Raw genomic sequence first — 15,277 nt, forward strand, 5'->3', positions numbered from 1 at the left:
CCAGCAGTTAGAACCAGAGCCTGCATTTGCAGCAGGTTCCAACCCACTGACCACTGATCCACACAGGGGGACGTCCTAAGGGGCGGAGTCAGCCACTGGAGAGAGCAAGAAGGAGAAATGGGGGTCACTCTGGGCCTCTCTGTGTCTGGACCTTCAGAGGGACAGTGGTTTGGTCCAGAACACGGATGCTAAACTAGCTCTCTGGAAACTTGAACTTGTTGAATGGGAAACTTCCTGAAATCTTCTTCATCTGTTGACTTGTTCTTTCTTCATCTGAATGAGCTCAGTCCTCTCCCAAATCCAACTCCATCTATCTTCAGTGCTTTGGACTGAGTTGGAGCAGAACTAGAGCTTTCTCCAGATGTCCTAGTACTTTTAGATCAGTGTCTTCCAATATTTGGAGCCCAGGTTCACTTCTTTCCCTGACAAAAATCCCAAAAGGCCTACCAGCCACCAAATAGTCAGAAACCAGAGAAACTTGGTGGTCTGCATTGATGAGAAACCAGTCCCTCCAGGATGACACATGGCTTTTTGGAATCATTTCAAACACAAACAAACGGGAAGTTGTGCTTGTTGTTCTGAGAAAATGCAATCAAATGTGTGATAATGGTCAATGTAAATGTTTCGATAAAGGCTGTAGGGGATTCAGGGATTGTGGAGCGGTTGTTGTTTCCTTCTGGGTTAAAGTGCAGTTTTGTGTAACCTCCCAAAGAGGAGAAACCCAAAAAAGAAAGGAAAAGCAAAGACACAGGTGGAAGCCATCATGAGATTCCTTTCAAACAGGAAGTTCTTTGTCATTTCATGCACTAGTTTCATTTAGCTCTAGTTGTTGAACATTCTAGAAACTCCTAAAAACATTTTCTGTCCACTTTGAAACCATATGGGGCTGACTTGGCCTTGCTCGCTGGGATACGGCCAACATCCAGAAATCTACCAACAGACATTTTTAGCTCTAGTTGTTGAACATTCTATGTTTTGAAGAGGCAGGCTCTTCTAAAAGAAACTAGCAGGAGCCCCAGCGCTGGTCTTTGCTTGGATTTGTTTTAGACTTGTTCAGAGTCAAATGCATGTTTTAAGGGGAGGAGGATTATTTTGTTGTTGCTGTTTTTGTTCCTATTCTTACAATCCACTTTATGTCCCGTGTTGAATTCTACTATTAAAATGTGGGAAACAAATGTTTATCAAATCCAAATCAATCCAAAAGCCTGGAGACTGGATGGCCGTGGTCCTCCCTTTGACCTGGACAGTGGTTGCCATGGCGACCTGCACATTCACCAAGCTGGAAGTTAGAAGAAGAAAAAGAGACCAAAATGATTGATAAAGCAGGTTTTCCAGGGAAATCCCACAAAGTTCTTTCCAAGCTAGAACTAAGAATATCCAGCATGCATTTGGAAAAACTCATTAGCTTCTTGTGGAAAATGATGAGTCATTGTAAAAGCATTCTCTGAATGCTCAGAAAACTTCCTCTAAGGTTGTGGTTGTTTGGAGAAGTCCTCCTCTTCAAAGAAGTTCTCCTGACCATCTTCAAAGCCACTTTCTGCTTTTTAAACGCTACTGTTCAACAAAAACTTGGTTTCTGCCACAAAACCAACCTTAGACACTGAAACAGAATGAATCCAATGCAGAAATGTGTTGACACCTTTAATTCAAAGCTTCAATCAGTTTGAATCTCATGAAGAACATTTCAAAAATCCACATTTGGATCAGGCGTCTTCATCAGAGCACAACTCATGTTTCCAGGACTGTGACTCACCAATAGATCCTCATTTCCTTTACACAATCTGTTTCCATCATTTGGATTTTTCATCAAAACTTGAGTTAGAAAAGAATTGTTGCCCCAAAATGTCCAGTTTGAATAGTCTACAGTTTGTTGTGTTTGGTTGCTAGGTAACAGGGTCTTTAATGTCTATGATGTCATGGTGGCTTTCAGAGTTGAACTCCTGAATATGACGGTAAACATTTGGATTGAACAAAAATGGGATTGAAGCTCATGCTAAATCCTGATCTCAATGCTGAAAAAACCTCCTCCTAGATTCTGGTTGTTTGGAGAAGTCCTCCTCTTCCAAGAATTCCTGAAAAAAGCCCTCATTTCTCCTGACCATCTTCAAAGCCACTTTCTGCTTTAGTTTAGTCCAAACTTGCTTTATGCTGACAACATTTACAGCTTGAATCCATCTGAAGAATCCAAGGAAACAAACCAATCTAAGTCTGCATTCATGCCACTTCAGAACCAACAAAGCATGTTTCCAGGACGCTGACTTACCAATAGAACTTGGGATTTCCTTTGCAGAATCCTTCTCCGTGTGTTTTCCTTTGTTTTTCTCCCCAAAACCTAAAGCAGAGATTTTTGCTGAGCTGCAGAACAAACGTCTGACTGCTTTAACCGCCGTTGATGGTTTGTTGTGTTTCCCTCTATAGCTGCTATGGTCTTGGTATGGTTGCTAGGTAACGCTGTCTTTGATGATGATGATGTCAGAGTGGCCTCTAGAATGGACTATTTTCTTGTTTCATGTTGATTTATTTGACTGTTGTGTTAATAATATCAACAGTTCTCTTTCGCCCTCTGGTGGTTCATCAGAGAAGCCAAACTTCCAAAGAAAGTGAATCAATAAACATGAGCTAATTCTTGATGCAGGTTTGAAAACACAGATGGAAAACAGCATCAATACAAATATTAGTCAATGTTTCCTTGAATGGAACAATTCAACTGATCCATCAGATCTCACTAGCAACAGAACCAAACCTTCACGTGTTGCAGCAACAGTTTCCATGTTTGGGAGGATCTTCTGAAGAACAGCTCAGTTCCAGATCACATCATGATGTTTGATGTTTTCTTCATTCCAGGAAATCATCTGTGTCTCCTTTGATCTGTGCTGAGTCAGCACTTTGACTTCTTTTCAACTTTAGATCCATCATTTAAAATCAAAGATTTATTGATAAATATGATTTATTGACAGAAAATAAAGAGTAAATGTATTTATCATCCAGCAGTGATTGTGGTGTTTGTAAGTCTTTTATTTTGAAATTCCTCAAGGATGATCATCATGGTGGGATTTCTAGATCTGCATGAACTCATCCCGAATCCAAAAGACACTGGAGCATCAAAGAATCCAACCCATCTCTGCCAACATGAGGCTCTTACTTTGAAAAGTCTCAGACTTCCTGCAGGGAAACAGGCTTTCTGCTGCTGCACTGACAGATGTGCACGAGCTTGAAAGAGCTTCCTGACTGAGGAGCTGCAGACTTTCTCCTGCAGAGCAGCAGCTGACTTCAGCATCGTCATGGGAACACAGTCTGCTGCTGCTTCTGGAAACGTCTTCAAGGCTGTGGTGGGACTTGTTGGTCTGGAGGACAGATTCTCTGAGCAAATGCTGCTTCAGCTTCAAGCTTCAGCTCTTTTCTTCTGGCAGAGCTTAGAAGAAATGGAAACCTCCTTTGTTCTGACTGTTTGCTCCAAATCCCAGATTCAGGAATTCCTCCAAGAAGTTCAGCTCAGAGATCATCAGCAGAGAAAAGCCTGAAGTTCTGGTGGAAAATGACAACAGAACATGATCAATATTATTGATCCACATGGAATCCAGAAGAAACTCTGAGGTGAAGACATGAAGACACAAGCTTCAGAGACATGAGGAGAAGTCAGAGTGGATTCATTCTGGACTTTCTTCTCACATCTTCTCTTCAGAACATCTTTGTCTTTGATCCTTCAAATCTTCTGAAATCTGATCATCCATGGATTGTTTTTGTGGGATCAGATCCAGAGTTGCTGAAAGTTCTGCTGCCCTCTGCTGGTCAAAGTGTCCAATCAGCAGAGAGGAGATTCTCTGGGATTCATTGGAGTCCAGATTCTCCTGGATGTGAACAGTCTCTGCTTCTGGAACAGAAGAGTCCTTCTCAGAGCAGCATTGAGGATCTGTTCTGTCCGGCTGAGAGCGCTCCCTGCTGGTAGGAGGCAGAACCACATCAGCTGCTTTTCTTTGGCCGTTCAGAAACAGTCTGGAGACTCTAAAAAACCTCCACTTCCTGAAGCAAACGGATGCAGAGCATCATGTTTGATCCTCTTCCTTCAGAAACGGCTCCATTGTTCCATCGCTCAGCAGTTTGACTAAAGCAGCTGAGAGTCTTGATGCAAACAGACCTCAGCAGCTCATCCAGAACGCCATGACAGAAGCACATGCAGCAGCACGTGCACGCTCCCAGAGAACAGCAGCTGATCCAAGTCCTGACTTTGAGGTGAGACCTTTCTGTTCTGCTTGGACCACACTTCAACATGAACTTCATTTCCCATCATTCCATCTGTCAGGAGAGAACAGCTGCAATCAGCTTCCTTCAGGAATGACTGCAGGTAGAAGGATCTTTCATTCTTCAGCACCACCAGGACCCACATCCAGCCCATCAACAGCCAGAACATCAGTGACATCAGTGTCTGATCTTCATCACATCATCATCATCAAAGGACCACCTCTACGTTTTTACAATCTGATGGATTTCAGTCTTTCTGCAGCTTCTCATCAACTGGATTGTCAAAGATTTTTTTATTTCTGTAACACTCTCAGACCTGGAAAAAGCTGAAAGGGTTCAAATAAAAACAGCAAGAATTAATATTTTATAGAAACTACATGTTATATTTAACTAGTTATTAAGAAGGGAAAAAATCCTTAAGTGTTTATTTTGTGTCAACCTAAAATAATCTGTGATTTACAAAAAAAAGTCCAGTTTTTTATTACACAAGTATTTGAAGACGATAAAAATATTTAATTTGTTCATTCATTTTTCCACTTTTCTTTCATTATTTTATATCTCAATTAAATACCTCATAAATGCGTTAATCTAATTTAACTGAAGTCTAGGAAATCCCTGTATTTTCTTTTCACCGAAAGCATTTCTAAAATATTATTTGTCTTTTTTTTTAACTACAGTTTAATGTTTATTTATACTCGTAATTATTCTCTTTAAAAAAGTTAAAGTTTTTTGCTGTTAAATTTATTTTTTCAATTTTGTTTCTTTGTTCTCTTAAGACATTTTTATCAATTACTTTAGTTCAGGAATACAATAAACAAATGTGATTAAGGTTAATTTAACATCTGATAAGTTTTGTAGTCAAACCTGAACATTGGATTGAGAACGACCCCGTGTGATGACGTCACAACGGCCCTCATAAAGTTTCCCCAAAAATGATTTTTTTTTCTATTATGATTTTATTATCTACTGAATTAAAACGGTTTTAAAAATCTTGGAAGCGTTTTGCACCATGTTGTTGTTCACCGAAGCACTTCATACGTTTTTTTCCAATCAAATGTCTCCACGTGACCCGGAAGTAAAGAGCACGAGGCGCTAGGAGCGTTAGTCTTAAATGCATTCCTAACAAAAACAAGAAAACTACAGTCATTTATCAAAATATATCAAAAGTATTATTATTTTGAATTGTTTTGGCCTTGCCTTTGCCTATTATTTCATTTTTGTTTCTTTTTGTTTCTATATGTGCATTTATAACGTTTGTTCACCCTGATTTGGTTTGTATATGAGCATCTATAAAAAAAAAAAAAAAAAAAAAAAAAAAAAAAAAGGCACACACATTGTTAAAAATATTACTATTTTTCGTTTTTTCAGTCTTATATGTGTGTTTGATATTAACAATTGTTTATTGTGCAAGTAAGTGACTGTGAATGTCTGTAAATTGAAAAATGTACAATAAAGTTTGTTAAAAAAAAAAAAAAAGCTAGGAGCGTTAGCTTGTTAGCAGGCTAGCAGCGTTAGCTTGTGTTGAGAGGTCGGTGGTGTTTTGTTGGGACGTTTGTGAGGTTTTTGGACACAAAGGACGATACGTGGTTCGTGTGGAACTCTCAGCATTTTCCAAAGTGTCGTAAATGAGTGAAGAAGTGTTGAACGGAAAGACAACGTGGATTGCTGTGATTGTGAGACTAGCAGATGATCGATCGGAGCTGCAGTGAAGAGGACGGCGGTGTTTGTGGGAGTTGGAGCTGAAGATCGGAGCAGGAACCATGTCTTCAGAACCTCAGGAAGGTTCTGTCAGAGAACAACTTTCTGCTGCTGAAGGAACCATCGTCCAGAACGAGGAGGAGCTCTGTCGTCAGCGCAGACTGCTAGATAGCAGCTGGAACCCGCAGCTGCAGCTACACATAGTCGGTACGTTCACTGCTGCATCCACCTGCAGACAAATAGATCCATGAACGTCTTTGTTTTCCTCGTCTGAGCTGCTATCTGAATCAAACTGTGTGGCTGGATTATAGCTCCAATGGTGCTGCCGTCATAGCTTCACCGCTAAATTAGCTTGGAGTTGTTAGTTGATAAACAAAGCTTAAACAAAGGCATGATGGGAAATCGGTGGGCAGTTATTCCCGCCAGGCAGCTCTGGGTGGTATTCCAGAAAGCAGGTCATGCTAGCTCCCACGGTAAGTTTGAGGCTAAGGAGGTTGATAACCTCAGCTTTCGGTTCCAGAAATGGAGGTATGTTTCAGGGTAGGTCAAGTTACCATGGCAACTCATGCCCTGAACATAACCTGGTCTGGAGCAGGTTTAGTTGAAGCTTAGTTTGTTTACAGAGAGGTGAAGCAGCATGGCGTGTCCATTTGAAGATGATTTAGTGGATGAAGAAGCTCAGATAATACTTTTTCCACCATGAGAGGGTGATAAGACCACATATGGATGTTGGAAAGATAAACTTTTTTACTTTGATCTAACTTAATTATTTGTTTCAGTTAAGATAAATCATTTTTTGTTAGGTCACCTTGAAATAAAACGTAGTTTTCAGACAATTGTTTTCCTTTCATTCAAATTAATTCAATTAAGTAGGTGTAACTTTGGTGCTGCTGTTCGATCGGCACCGCAAGGGATTTTGGGATACCATTCCCTTTGCCTGTCTGTACGGATTTGGGTTTAAGTGTGGGTTTTTGACAAAATGTGTTTAGTTGTTTAACTGTTTTAGCTGTTTTACTGTGTTTTGCCGCGTTATTTTGTCCTACTATGCTTATTTCTCTGCACCATAAGTGAGAGTAAAGAAGAGGATGATGAGTTTATATAGCACTCCTACCCTTCGCAACATTTGATTGTAATGACAGAGAATTCTTTGTTGACATTATGCACTCCATCCGATTTTTATCCGTCATTCTAATTTTTATAAAAATGAGCATATCTGCTGGCTCAAACGTAGACATTTGAGAGGTCAAGAATCATAATTAATTAAGATGGAAAAAAGATTAATTGAATTGGAATAATATGACATTTAGTTAGATAAATATGTAAATATGAGTTGTACAAAAAATTAATGAGTTTTATAAATGTGAAATGAGGTTGAATAAATTTAACTCAATTACTTGTTACCAATAGAAGTAATTCGTTTAAGTTGGCAAAATTGGAGTTATATATATGCGTCACAAGGAAAATGGAAATAAGATCTGAAACTCGTCCGTTTACTTTGTCTGTTCTTCTACTACAAGCAGAAACTCTTTCTTTTGCTGATGCAGCCAGATTACTTTTTGATGGACGTGTAATCTTCATACGCCGTCATTAAAATCTCAGACTTCGTCTCACTGAAGTACAGCGTTTTCTTTTTTTTCACCACGCGTTTCCATGGTGACTCCGTAAATCGGCGATCCATTGAGAATGTCTTTATGTACATGCCGCGCACGTGCATTAACCCAGGGTTACCAAGTCGAGCGTAATTACGCCAACTCATATCCGGTCTTTTGGAACCGACATACCCAGAGTAAGCAAGTTCAGGCGGATTTCAGCCAGAGTTCAGGCTTAAAGTCACGCTAGTTTAAACATGCTTCCTGGAATACCTCCCTGGTCCCCTTCTCTGGGTTTGTTTGGGCATCTGGGATCTGCCCTTCTGGGGAAGGGTACTGTAAGGATTCAGTGGCTTTGTTGTTGGTCATGTTTTTACTTTTCTTTTTGTCAGTCACTCCACTTTCAGGTTCATTATCCACAGCTGTTTTCAGTTGAGTTAATTACCCTCAGCCTATTTAAGGCCGCCTTTACACTGCGTGGTTCAAGTGACCCAATTCCGATTTTTTTCCTCTCATTTGGCACAGATCGGATAAGACTGGTGAACGTGTAAGCAGGACAAAAGCGCATGGATTCCGTTTTCCTCAGATCGGATACAGGCCTAATTCATAAGTGGAAATAAATCGGAAACGAATTGGATACGTGCATTTGCGTGTGCCATGTAAGCAGACAAATCGGATATTCCCCAGTAAATGCGAGTCATACCTCAGTGACATAGACTCAGGAGACCACCAACTGAGATCACATGACTTATTAAGGTGCTTTTTGTGCGCTGATTTTGCTCTCAGCGTGTTACCTTTCAGCCTCAGGCTTCAGACCGTAGTCTTCAGGGCCGGTCCCGGTCGGGACGCAAACGGTAACCAATGAAGCGGGACACCATTGCTATGGAACAGGCTAGAAGCCGTTTATTTCTTTGCTTGTGTTGCAGAGTGTGGGCATGTATGATGGGGACCGCACGTGCTGTGTGTCTGTGTGTAAGGCAGTGCTTCTCAATTATTTTTTGCCTTGCCCCCCCTAAGAAAAAGAAAATGTTTCGCGGCCCCCCCCCCCCCCCCCCATAACCCCCCACCCCCCACACACAAACCCGCGCGGTGACAATATATTAGGTAAGTATCTATAAAAATTGTGTAAGTATACCTAAAATTTTATCTTTTCACAAAAGAAATAAGCAATGAAAATCCACTATAGACAAATATTAACTTTAAAGTGCCTGAAATTAAAAAAAATCTGTCAGTCCTTATTTAAACTAGAAACATTTTGACCAACTGAACCATTTGAGGCAGATAAAAATAATTAAATCAATAAATAATACTGAATGTAAATTGATTTGAAACATAAACAGCACCGATATATTTTACGTTTTTAGTCTGAAGAAATAGATAAAAACATAGTGCTAATGTTTTTTCTAAATGATGGATTGTTTTCCTGCATTACCTGCTGTCTTTCTGTCTGTGTGACACCAACTAAACCACAGGCAGACAAAGAAAATATTTATGGAAAATAAAGACGTCATTAAAATGTCTACAACAGTTCATAAAGAATGACATTATTAGCATGAGCTGAAGAATCTAAAGGCAGCGATGATCCTGGTGTTGCGCAACAGGCAGCTCTCCTCCGCGTGCCCCGTTCCACCTGGCAGACAGAGCCCACAACACTCCTCCCCTTTCTTTCTTACCCACGCAGCTGCGTGTGACACAGACAGGAGCAGCTGCAGGGACGGGGATTCAAAGGTTTCAGGCTGTTACAAACTCTGATAGAACAAATAATAGGAACCGAATAGTGGACCAGATTTTTTTCCAAGCACCGCTGTCACCTCCGCCCCACGTTAGATTTGCGCATCGGACAACTGCCCGTATTACCTGTGCATAAAACCGCCACCACCGCGCGCCCCACTTGGCATTGGGGGTGCGCCCCACTATTTGAGAAGCACTGGTGTAAGGAGAGGAGAGGGGGTGTGAGCGCGGAGCGGGAGAGTGTCAGAGAACTGTAATAAAAAGGTGTTTCCCCAAAAGAACTGTTTTGGAGTCTTTCGTAACTCGCTCTGGAGGCTGAGGGTTTCGAACGGGTAGGTAAACCACGAAGGAGAATCCGCCTTCGGCCCCTGGAGAAAATCTCCCGTGCGTTTCTGACCATGGTAAGCAAGTTCAGGCAGATTTCAGCCAGAGTTCAGGGTGAAAGTCAGGCTAGTTTAAACATGCTTCCTGGAATACCCCCCTGATGTCCGTGCTGTTTTTATCTCAGTTTTGGAAGGACCAACATTCATGTTTTAAAGATCCATTAACGGCGCTAACATAAACGAAAGTCTTTGATTTTAAACAATTGGTTGGATAAAGGAATTTGGGCTATTTTCATTTCATGGACAAACTTGGTAATTATCTTGATCACAACACTTTCTGTGGAAAATATAATTTGGTCTGCCCATTGAAAGAATATGATAATTAAATCCATTCCAATTCCCACTAGAAATCTAGCCCAGCATATAATGATGCAACAACATTATTCAGAAATGAGACCACTCTTGTTTGGGAGACAAAAAAATAACAGCCATTTTTTCGAGAGATTTTAAAATGTTTATATTACCCTTCTCAATTAAAAAGAAAATATATTTTGCAGAATTACAGCACCACAGAAACTACAAATATATGAACATTATATCTAACATATCCTGTACCTCAAAAAGCAAAAGAAGTGACCTTTTAAAATATTGAATGATATTTACCCTTCCAATCATTTTTACATATTCACTTTAATTGGGATAACGGTCTTTGTGAATTTTGTGGAAATGATGTAGAAAATGTGGAACATCTATTCTTTGAATGTTTGCATGTAAAAGAGTTTTAGTCTTATTTTCCCAATTGGTTGATAACACAAAATATTATCATCATCATCATCATCAGCCTGTCACTGCCAGTTTCTCTCTTTGGCGGTTGGTAAGTGACCATGTCTCAGCTCCATACGTCATTGATGGCAGTACGACAGTGTTCATGATCTTCCTCTTGAGACACCTGGGCATTTTTTGATCTCTCAGAAACGTGCTGTACTGTCCGAATCTCTTCCAAGCAGATGTTACTATTATCATAAACCCTTTAAATTTGAATACCATTAATATTTTATTAATATTAATCAATAAGAATCTGGACTTTCTGATTAATGTACTGATTGTGATTTCAAATCTGAAACTTCTCATTAATGGATTACTAAACCATCTCAAACTATTCTATAAATCTTCTCATTTTATGAATCACAAGACGTGTAATTTATTTGATCTATTTAAGCTTTGGTCAACTATAAATTTGCTTATATTTGTTGTCATGTTTGTTTTTGGCTACCTTCATCTAATTGATATTGATGTCATTGACAGAAATGCCATGATTGTTTGTTAAATAATTGCTTCAATAAAGAGAAACACACACAAAGAATTAACAGCGCTAACAGACATTTTCTTGAACACCTTTAATGGACTAGTAGGGATGGCCCGTTTGACACAGACGCTCCGCCGCTTGTTTCACCTTCATGAAACAGAGTGGTTTGGCATAATGTTTCGGGGCGTGTGTCAACTAGTGCAGATCACGTGGTTGATGATGTATGAAGCACCAAATGCATCGTTTGGTTGAACCACGGTTCAGATGTCACTTGTGTTTGAACAGTTGGGCGCGCTATTCTCTTAAAAAAACAAATGAATCGCGAACGTTTCCCGACCAGTTCTATTGTTTCTCCTGTATTGGAATCAGCGTCAGTTCACTGCACTTTACAATGTTTCCTGGATAAAAAAAATGTACTGCTGCTCAGGATCGTTTCAACTCGGTTTCTACAATTAAGACAATACACTATGAACGTTATCAGTGATGAAAAAAATACTTCTACAAATAAACAATGGCAAGGCTGTACTGTTGTTGTAGAGATGGCTCAGAGATAAAGTCATAGCTTCTGTGTCGAGAGATTCTGGGTTCAACACCAGTTTTCCTTTTTTTGTTTCCTATTTTGCCTTGCGTTTATTTTCTTCATGTGGTGTGTATTTTGCTGTGTAAAGAGCTTCTCACAGAGAACATAACTCATTGTGTTGTGTTACGTTGTTTTTTTTAATCATTATTAACAACATTGTTTTGTTTTATGTTTTTTCATCATCATTTCCACATTGAAGTGTTACAAGGAGCTTAGCTGAAGCAGATGAAATACGTCCAGACCACCACCAGATGTCGCTGTTTTGTGTGGTTTCAAAGTTCTGAATGATTGGTACATTTTTCTGGCACAATTACATGAACCCCAAGGAAAGCTTCCAGTGGCTTCTATTCCCCTCCCTATGGACTAGTATGGTGACATGCAGAGGACTGAAGGCGTGGTTTACAGAACCAGTCTGATCAATGCTGGAGACAGAGGGGCGTGACTACACCTGAGCCAATATGATCACTTTAATATCGGACCATGTAGTTCTAGAATTTTTTTCCCTTGTCGGGAGACGAATTCTGGCATTGCTGATTTGTTTTGTATAAATTCCCAAAAGAATAAATTCCCAAAAACAAAGTACAGCATAAATGAGTACAACAACCCCTTTAAAAAGTACTCAATTTCCAAACTTTCCACAAATTTGACTTTTATTGAACACTTACTTAAGTCTATAACATGAAATAAAGTTTAATGATCTATCTTAGATTGCATAATCTTCCATTTTACTTCAGTTGGTTTAAGCCAGGGCTCCAGACTGCGACCCCCCCACCCTCCGTATTTTTATACATTAAACGTGGAAACGGCACGTCAATGATCAATGAAATAATCAATGAGACGCGAGCGCACACGCATGCAAACACACACACAAACTCGTACTCATACTCATGAGACGAGAGCACACACTCACGCAAGTAGCTAAAATGCGTGTAGGGGGAGGGGCATAGAGATAATCGAGCGCGCATAAACATCTGTGGGAATGAAACGGAGACAAATATCATTACAACCTGATATGTGCGTCTGAGCTATGAGCAAGCGAACCATTGATTCATTCTTCCGACCTTCGGCTAGTGTACCAGTGCCAGAGTCTACAGCAGGGGTCTCAGACTCGCGGCCCGCGGGCTATTTGTGGCCCCCACCTTGAAATGAAAGTTTAATTTTAATGCGTCCTGCCAGTTTGAATGAATGACACCTTTACATTGTCGTGTGCGGAGCTGACGAACCAACCAATCACAGTGGAGTAAATGACTATTGGGGGCGTGAAAATGACCGGGCTTGAAAGCAGGAAACCTGACAGCCCCCTCCCCGGACCACATGAAGGAGTTCCTTACTTTCCTTTTTAGAACGTATCTATTCACTCGTAATTTTCTAAATGCATGCAGTCCGTGCTGAACTTTTCTCTGGGTCGCACAGACCCGGAGGTTACGGGGGTTACGGTTAAGCGCGCAGCGTCGCATCCCCCCAACCAAACGGTTTATGCACGGCTGTAGGGCAGCTCACCGCTCCTGCGGGAGTCGGGTCAGCTGAGGAGAATAAATGTCCCACACCTACATGCGTGACAGCTAACGGGGCTTGAACTTTAAATATGTGCGAGTGACAAGATTTAGTCTTAGACACACTGAAAACACGTTGGGGAAAATGCAACGATAGACGTGTTTGAGATGAACCAGTGGCTTGGCTGGATCATTGGGTTCTGTTCAATTTAGTTTTAATATTCCTCTCCCCCTTAGTATGATCTTTGTTATAATATATTTTATATTTATTTGAATGTTTTGTAATTGATGTAGCCTGTTTTAATCAATTGGTATTTTAAATTGTTTCAATTTCTCACTTAACTACAAAAACCATCAGGACACATGTCCCATAATGCATTGTTTTGTAGTCATAAGGCAGCTTTCAGTCAGTTCAGTACTAAATTTCCAGCTGCGTTCGGTAGGTTGGGGCCTTGCTGCTCCTGCCCCTTTCTCCTGATATTTTTGTGATGATTGACAGGTGATGTTGGAGCAAAAACAAAAATATATGTCACACACCAGGTGATCAGAACAGCGTTGCGTCCACCTGGGTGATCTCAAACACGCTTATTGTGCGTCTTGGCTGCACTTATTTGGTGTCACCAAGATAAATTTCCATCAGTTTTTGAGCCTCTCTCTGATCTCAGGTATCTGTATCGATTGTTCTGATCTCCATTGAACATCGCCCGTTCTTTTACAGTTTACCTTCTTCTGTCAGTTTACCTTCTTGTTGCATCTTCAAAAGTGCAGATTAAAATGTGACACTAAATTTCAAAGAGCGCATTGTAATTTCTGCATCTATTATTAAAGTATTTATTCATAATACAGTGGAAATTAGTAGATTTCGTTAGAATGTTGATTTCTGGTATGCGCCCCTAAATTTTCTGGTTGTGCCCCTAAAATTTTCAGTTAGGGGCCACTGTGCTCCTAGTGAAAAAAGTTAGTCTGGAGCCCTGTAAGCAAAATTGAATCCACCCTGAAACAAAAACTACTACCTCTAGTAATTTGTAATGAGGCTGACATATTACAACATCTATCTTTTTCCATTCTTCAAGAAAAACCTATTTTAGAGCCTGGATGGAGAGTGAGGCTCAACATGTTCTTCAGAATTCCCCACAGGTGTTGGATAGGGTTCAGATCACCTTCACCCTGTTCTTCCTCAGAAAATACAGCAGTAGCTTTAAGGCCCGTACACACCGGGATGAATATTTGCCAGGCGTTATTCGCCAGCGTTTTTCGCCACGTTTTTTGTGTTCACACCCAGGCGATTTTCGTTGACTTTGAGCCAGGCGAACATGCAATTTCATTCCCTGACATTAGATGGCGCTTAATGTAAAACAGAAATACGCCTGTACACAAGGTGGCGCTGCGCAACTTTACGCTTCTTAAAGTTGCTTTTCACTCAGAAGAAGAGAGCAAGTATTTATGCGCCTGTCAGAATCATACAAAGAAAACATTTTGATTTGATTTGAAATGGTTTATTTCAAGCAATTAAGTATAAAATAATACACAAAAGCAATATAATCATCAGTTATACATTCATACAGTAACTAATCAAACTTAGGATAAGTAGACATAGTAATAAATATTGCTTGAAAGTGAGTGGAAGGAAGCAAACTTATATAATCCTACCCTGTTATACTATAACCATTTTATTACATGATTTATCAATATCTGGTTCCTAGGTTTTATCAGACAGAATTAAAAATTATAAGATATCGATAAAGCACATGCCAAAGATGAATTACTTAAGTATTACGTCACAAATAACTATTTTAGAAATCAACATGGCAAATGCAGATCAGTCATCTAAAATATATGCAGATTATGTTACTTATAAAAGTCATTCATATGAATAAAACATAATACTATATCAGTAAAGCAGACACAACATTGTTTCAGGAATTTTCATAGCAAAATTTCATCAAGTATCAAAAGTTAAAAACGTGCAAAATTATGCTACATTAGGAAAGATTTTTGAATCAATTTATCAATTTTTGGAGCAAGTGAAGTAATATCATTAAAAGCCAATCAATTTAACAATTTTCAATAAGTGATTAACCATTTGTTTTCCTTTTTAAATATTTTTTTTATTTTTTTTTAATAATAAAGTAATATTGTAAGGGAAAATAAAAAGGGTCCATAAACTGTCGATTGTCCGAGGTTGGCATTTCTTCTTTTACTGATAACAGCCGTTCTTCTGGGTTTAAAACAGTTAATTGTTCTCTTTGATGTTATGTCTGCAGACATTAGATTCAGGTCCATATCGTTCTTCAGCTGATATCAGCTGCGGTGAAAGT

The 15,277-nt window shown here is 39.7% G+C and overlaps 3 protein-coding genes across 7 annotated transcripts in view; 2 read left to right on the top strand and 1 right to left on the bottom strand.

Annotated features, from left to right (window-relative positions):
* Positions 1 to 15,277, top strand: part of LOC144986719 (NLR family CARD domain-containing protein 3-like) — a 674,722-nt gene that overhangs the window by 227,919 nt on the left and 431,526 nt on the right. The gene's annotated exons all lie outside the window — the stretch shown is intronic.
* The window catches only part of LOC144987779 (uncharacterized), a 149,000-nt gene that overhangs the window by 60,643 nt on the left and 73,080 nt on the right, over positions 1 to 15,277 (bottom strand). The window lies entirely within an intron of this gene.
* The window catches only part of LOC144986915 (uncharacterized), a 52,549-nt gene that overhangs the window by 9,581 nt on the left and 27,691 nt on the right, over positions 1 to 15,277 (top strand). Inside the window, exon 1 of one of the 2 annotated variants that reach the window (XM_078935640.1) lies at positions 5,696 to 6,144. The exons of the other annotated variant lie outside the window; for it this stretch is intronic. Within the exon in view, the coding sequence (XP_078791766.1) occupies positions 6,000 to 6,144 (145 nt within the window). The 5' untranslated portion in view covers positions 5,696 to 5,999. Of the gene's footprint in view, positions 1 to 5,695; positions 6,145 to 15,277 lie in introns of those variants that run through there. 2 annotated transcript variants of the gene reach the window in all.

This window comes from Oryzias latipes, chromosome 2 (assembly GCF_053564925.1).
Source record: "Oryzias latipes strain Hd-rR chromosome 2, Olatipes_Hd-rR_3.1".
In the NCBI taxonomy this organism is placed as follows: Eukaryota; Metazoa; Chordata; class Actinopteri; order Beloniformes; family Adrianichthyidae; genus Oryzias; species Oryzias latipes.